A 6,727-nucleotide genomic window follows, 5' to 3' on the forward strand; every position below is an offset into this window, starting at 1 on the left:
CTATCCAATATTAGTTATTTTTTCATAAACAGTCTCTCACTGTATGTGTAGAATGGAATCACTTGTTCTTTTTTGTCAAATGTTAGATATTGTATTGTATACAAACACACACACACATGCAAAAACGTGTCAACCTTGCAGAGTATATATAAATATATATAAATATTAATATTTTTGAAGCTTTATGAAAAGAATATTTACAAAATGAATACACAATATACAATACCTTATAGCAAAGTCCATCCCATAAAAATCTAAATTATGTTTGCGTTATGAATTATTCTAGGATACTGAAATTTATTTAAGTTGTTAGGTCTCTTTTTCACTCTGTCGAGACTACAGTCTAGTTAACCGTGATACACACTTAGTTTCTTTTTACAGAAAACAGTGTCTTAACGTATTGCATAGTGGTGTAAATATGCATGTATCCACATTATACAAATGAAAATATTCCTGAAATAGCCAGCCCTATTATCAAAGTTGGCAAAGTGTGGACTGGCTCTGTGGCCTAATTGTGGGGAATGTGCCATTCCCCCTAGCGTAAATCCCAGATGGCCACTATTGGCAGCCCACAAGGGCCAACATTCACGAAATTCACTGGCCCCATAATGGACCAATTAAAAACTTCCTATCTCAGAACTATTAATGTAATTACCCATAATGCTCTTTAAAACACAATCTGTGCAAACAAACTTGGTAAAATGACCCTATTATTTTGGCTAGTTTGACAATCAGTTGAATTCAAGTAACATGGTTAATGATGGTTAAATATCACACAAATTACAAAATGGTATGAGAAATACAAAGTTATAAAATGGTATTTTGATTTTTATTGGATATGCATATGCCTCAAGTTTCCAACAAACCAAGCCTTTGACCATTGAAGAAGAGTAATGCCTCCACCTGGTGTCTACCCTATGTCATTGCACAACATGCCTCGACACTCATTTTTATGTAGGAATCTTACTTCTGATCTAATTCTAGAAGTGAATTTCAGTAGCAGTTTTATTGTTCATAAACAGAAAACGCCCCTTGAACCAATAAGACAAAACACAAAAGGCAAACTGTATTGAAAATCACTCGTTATGGTTTTATTAGAAAAGAGTTCACTGTGTACAACACAAGCTCCTGATTGTCTGCAGTCAAGTACTGCTGCATTATCAGAGAGGAAAGGCACTGCCCCTCTGCATCCTGAAGACACTTTCACTTTCAAACCAAAAATGGAAATTAAGTCATTAATTCCCATTCAGAGTTGCATACTCTTTTTAACCTTCCCACCCAGTCTACTGCAGTATTTGGCCCCAATTATTACATTACATTACATTACAGGCATTTAGCAGACGCTCTTATCCAGAGCGACTTACACAACTTTTTTTTACATAGCACTTTACATTGTATCCATTTATACAGCTGGATATATACTGAAGCAATGCAGGTTAAGTACCTTGCTCAAGGGTACAACGGCAGTGTCCTTACCCGGGAATCGAACCCAGGACCTTTCGGTTACAAGCGCAGTTCCTTACCCACTGTGCCACACTCCTTTATGCAAACTCTGTTTAAATATCCAGGGAATTCATTTTGATACCAACAGAATTGAGAAGTAAGGAAGAAGGAAGCAGCAAGGAAGAACAGAATAATATAGTACTTGTTTTGCAAAATGAGAGTGTAGTATTTGACGAAGCTCTAAACAAACACTTGAGCGAGCTGCGAAAGCCTGTTTCCACAAAGTTGCAGCTTCTGTTTGTTTTTCATCGCATATAATCAAACAACCAATTCAGACATCTGTGAAATTCAACTAAAAGAGCTCAGATTTGTCAACTCCTTACAGACAAATTAACTTTAAGAGATTACAAAAATCAGCTTGAAGGAGATACAAGCCATTTACAGCATCAGTTTAAAAATAGTTTTCACAAAAATAATCATACTTTCAAGTGAGTAGACGCAGTTGGCATGACATCATTGCGAGCCCTCACTCACACATTTGATGTTCTCTATAGCCTTTACGACTTGTCTCACTGCTGGAATTCTAATTACAAACGAGTCATACTCCAGAATGCATCATTTTGGCTGAAGGGAGTCAGGAATATTTCCCACAAAATTTGGTCCAGACAGATTAATCTCACGCACCTTTCTTCCTGAGGTTGCCCATTCTGTCCCGTCATGGGTAAGTATTCCAAAAATATTTTAGAACCAACACCATTACTGCCTCTATCCTGACCTCTCTTTTTTCCTTTTTTTAAATTTAATATCAGCGCTGACAAACCAAAGTGTTTGTGGCTTCATAAAAAGATTATTAATGACTTAAACCAAAAATGAACAAAATCATTTTTGTGGATGAGATAGGCCCCCAAAAGCCACAGAACCCTCACAATTTGCAAAATGGAGTGACACACTCAGAGCCAAATTTTCTGAGATGCTTTGACTGATAATTCTGCTGTCCTTTACAAAGGTAATGGAATGTCAGGGCCGCAAGACACAAAAACCAAACGTCAGCTCCGTGTTCGATACCCTGAAATCCACAGTCTGCGCAGAGCAGATGTGAGATTTCTCAGTGGGTTCTGGCTCAATAACCCAACGGTCCATTCCTACAGCAGAAGCCATGTCTCGCTTGGCCGCTCATCTCATTCGATTAACACCACCACAGGAAAAATCGCACTTACTCGCAATTACAGGTAACCCCCTGAGAAAGAGCACAAAATTAATTACAATTAAGCAAATGTTTAACAGTGTAAAGCCTTGAGTCAAATCACCTTATTTCCCTCCTTCGTTTCGTATACCTGCCTGTGGAGCAGGAGTGCTGCGGTCAAAGGGATTTACAACAGTGCATATGCTTTTGCAGCATACAGAGATTATTACATGAAACATTACAATAAACAAGCAGAGAACATTACCTTTTTAACTTACACATTTTCAAACATGCAATCTTCCATATTAATTCTTTGGCTTTCTGAATACAGTCTGTCTGAGTCTGCAGGATCTGCTTAAATTCTGATCTTGAGCAGGCCTGCATGTTTGTGGATGGTTGGCACACGCGAATGAAAATTAAATCCAACATGAAGAAATCACAAACAACAATTTAGAGATGTTTCTGCAAAAATCACTGCTGAAGTGACATGACCAACACTTTCCAGTGCTGAATTAAACATTTGACAAAACAAAGGTTGAACACCATCTATGGTACACAATTGTGAGTGACAAGTGCTTACATTAAAAGAACCAAAACGCATTAAGGGAATCCAAGCCAACAGTTAGTCTGCCTCTCTGAGAACAGAATCCTCAGCCCAATAAACTTACAGCACTGGAATTACGCCACAAAATATGAAGTCAAGAATAAAGTCCAATGAAGTGCAAGGAGGATCATCACTGTATAGCCACGTTCCAATGTTAAATAAATGCACATCTCGGTACAACATTGTCCATGTTAGTTGGAAAACATCACGTTGGAAGGACTGCAGCCAGAACAGAGGGAGGAAATCTCCAATCAAACCTGTCCTCTGCCAACATCCTTATCTCAATGATGAGCAATATGACCTCTAAAAGAATCCAGCTTTGGAGATAATGGTTAATAATTCATCAATTTGAAGATAATGGAGCTCTAGGATCGGGCTCTTTATCACCCCTGAGATTGTCTATGGATTTTAGAATGAAGGCTTCTGTGAGCAACTCTCTTCTGTTGTGGTTATAACCAGATCGCGCGGCTAGGGCTATTAAACAGTGGATGACAGTCCCACTGGATGAGCCAGTCAGGCGAGGACGGCTGGCTCGCGATGTATTGGCACATTGGAAGGATCTCAGTGAGAAACTCCCCTCAGGCAATCGATCACGCTGGTCTAATCTGCCCAGTCTGAACGCAAGATGTTCACAGTGAAGTTTGACCACCGAGAACTAATATTCAGTACAGAGATAAGCGTAAACGTTAAAAAAAAGCAAAAAAAAAAAAAAAAGATCATGAAAAATCTTGAAGGCCACCATTTTTTTTTAAACCTGTGACTAAAAAGGTCACAATAGGTGGTGAATTGATGTAACATGAATAAAGACACAAGATATTTAATGATATAAATAAAAAGAAACCCCCCCCCCATAAGTCTGTGCCTTGTGACAATGCCAAAAATAGAAAACCAGACTGTTTGTGGGGGTCTGATGGGCACGATGTCCACAGAACTTTGGAGTGACAGGACACTGCACAGGCAGTTTCAGCACTAAAGGGTGCCTGACAGATTCCGTTCACTTACTGCACTCTATAACCTCCAACACATCTGCCAAAGATGATTAAATAAAAACCAAGAAGACTTGCTCATTTGCTCACCACAAACCAATGCATACCTATCTTTTAACAATTCATATGCTTATGTTAAAAAGGTTACAGAAAAATCATTTGAATATCCAGTCTATTGCCTCTCGTGGATATGGAGAAAAATAAAAACTAAATTCTAGTGGTGAAAAAATAAGCTTGAAGAAAGCCCCCGCTTCCATTCTTTTCCAGTCGTCGCTGCTCTATTGGCCAGATACCCAGGACTCATCTGATAAACAGAGAAAAAACAAGCAATTCAGCCAAAAGGAACAGATGGGACTCCTTCGACCAACAAAGAGAGACTGTATTAGCATTTCTGGATGTACAAGCAACTCTACAGGGTGGAAAAGTGAAATGGAAATAGAGATCAGACAAGAACCGGTGAAGGACCTGGTATGAAAAGCATCTAGCAAACAACAGTGCATGTTTACCAAAAGAAATATGAGGTCATATTCGGCTAAAATCAAATATGCCAGGAGTGGAACTATGCTTGGTGCATAAAAGCCTTACTCAGAGAAGCGTTTAGTTCCAATGATACTTTCAATACGGATATGAAGCTGTGTGGTCAACCAAGTGTGCGGTCAGAAAAGTTACAGTAAACAAATTTAATATAGATATAAATGTGCTAGGGTTAAGGGTGCGGGATGAAGTCATTAGGTGTAAATATGCTTGAAAACAAAGAAAACCAAGTCTGACTTTGTTAATAAGACAGACAGTTACTGAATCGCACGCTCTTCCAGAGTATGGTTTCAATGTCTGGAAAAACCTAAAGACACCCTCACCTTCTCAGTGCCTTCGCTTCGTAAACAGTCATGTCTTCCTCGTCGCTCTCAAGATGCGCCATCTCCATGTTGTCCTCTTGATTGGACAGCAGTCCATACTTTCTCTGAGTCGTCTTCTTCAATCTTAAAGTTATAGAATGAACAAACAGTCAACATACAACTCCTAGCTAGATTTAACAAAACAAGACCTTGTCACACACAATCGATTATACCCGGCTAGCTACAACACGTAGCGTCAACTTACATAGATTCCACGACGCTAACGTTAGCTATATAATTCAGCTTATCTGGTTCATGAAAAAAACCCACAGCGACAACAACGTGTAAAGTTACTCACCGGACTGCTCTTATAAGGAAGTAAAATACTCCAATGATTGTGATCCCAATCAGCACATATAGGGCCCTTTGTATCATGGAGCTGTCCACGTTCAATCTTTGAAAAATACCATGTTTGGTAGCATTATGAGAGTCGTTAACGTTACTCGTATTGCTAGCAAGTTTCGGCACTGCATGGACAGCTGTAGTTGGCGATTTGGTGTTGTCGATCGCGGATGAGAAAGAAAGAGTCCATAAAATGCAAACCGTAATACAAATGTAAGCTCCTGGAAGCTGCATTTTAACAGCTGGCAGTTGACCAATAACTTTAGTTCACGTTAGCCAAGTAGGTAAAGCCTCGTTGTATTCTGTATAACAAAATAAAAATAAACGATGCCGAGATTTGCCACAATGTTGCGATAATGCTGAGGAAAGTAGCACTCAAAAACACTAAACTGGCTACGACTTCAGTTGTCTTCTGCTGAATCTTTTCGAAAACCTTAGCTAGATAACTAGCTAATTTACAAGTTTTAGTTCCTTCTTCCTGGTTGCGACAACGTTGTCACATTGAAATGCTTCCGTGTAGGAAACAGCAAGTCGTCGATGACGTGTAACATCATTGCGTTAGCTAGCTAAAGTCAAATTACTTATTAGAACATACATGCATATCAGACGGTGTATTAGATCCTGTTGATCAGAACTCGCATTCACAAACACCTACGAGGACATTATCAAAATCAGACCACAGTTCTGTGGTTCAGACCAATGAAAGTCACCAAAGGTGCAAGTTCCTGAATATTAAATTAGCTCAGCAGCACAGGAAGTGATGTGGAGGTTACACAATGTGGAACTAATTGTGCTTGTTGGCTATGTTAAAGTCATTACTCTATTTTCAATATTATTTCGTGTTCAGTACTTGACATAATGAACTTATCAATTCGATAAAAGTAACGTTACAATTTCCCAAATGTAGCCAGTAGCCAGGTCCCTATGGCTTAGTCGCATGCGAATCAATTGGTACTCATTTTATTCCATGAAATGCGATTCTAAAATGTCTTGCTTCAATAGAGTCCATTCTCACTATGAATAATTTAACCGACTCCGAAAGGGACATGAAACAAACCGTTCATTTTTCGGTTTTAAGCCCTCCGCTGGAACTGATCTCATGCAGGGAGTTTCGTTGCCAGTTGTACTCCATTGTTGTAGTGTCTTCTTGGACGCAATAATGTTGGTGCTCGTGCTTCTTGGCAGTGCAGAACAGTTTATTTCCAGCACTTTGTAGAACTGTTCATGTACCATGTATGCAATTTTTAAATCTGAGAATGTAATACACAGTCAT

General features: G+C 39.0%; 1 protein-coding gene across 2 annotated transcripts; it reads right to left on the reverse strand.

Annotated features, from left to right (window-relative positions):
• Positions 1-2,223: 2,223 nt before the first annotated feature.
• fam174c (family with sequence similarity 174 member C) lies at positions 2,224-6,141 on the reverse strand. Of its 2 annotated transcripts, XR_010329481.1 has the most exons (3): positions 5,411-5,429; positions 5,074-5,196; positions 2,224-4,520 (listed from the first exon to the last, which is right to left on the reverse strand). XR_010329481.1 is itself a non-coding variant. In XM_064331408.1 (2 exons), exons 1-2 carry the CDS (start codon positions 5,686-5,688, stop codon positions 5,070-5,072), a joined length of 405 nt encoding a protein of 134 aa, XP_064187478.1. In that variant the 5' UTR covers positions 5,689-6,141. The 2 variants fall into 2 exon arrangements, 1 of the variants encoding a protein (XP_064187478.1); XM_064331408.1 differs by lacking the exon at positions 2,224-4,520 and having other exon boundaries at positions 5,070-5,196; positions 5,411-6,141.
• Positions 6,142-6,727: the final 586 nt, after the last annotated feature.

Source organism: Anguilla rostrata, chromosome 4 (assembly GCF_018555375.3).
Source record: "Anguilla rostrata isolate EN2019 chromosome 4, ASM1855537v3, whole genome shotgun sequence".
NCBI classification, from domain to species: Eukaryota; Metazoa; Chordata; class Actinopteri; order Anguilliformes; family Anguillidae; genus Anguilla; species Anguilla rostrata.

Bases quoted from the DNA above. Each gene is read 5' to 3' on its own strand.
- fam174c (XM_064331408.1), bottom strand. From the start codon at position 5,688: ATGCAGCTTCCAGGAGCTTACATTTGTATTACGGTTTGCATTTTATGG. The intron at 5,197-5,410 runs GTGAGTAACTTT...TATAACTTTAAG, and splicing joins TTCCTTATAAGAGCAGTCCG to ATTGAAGAAGACGACTCAGA.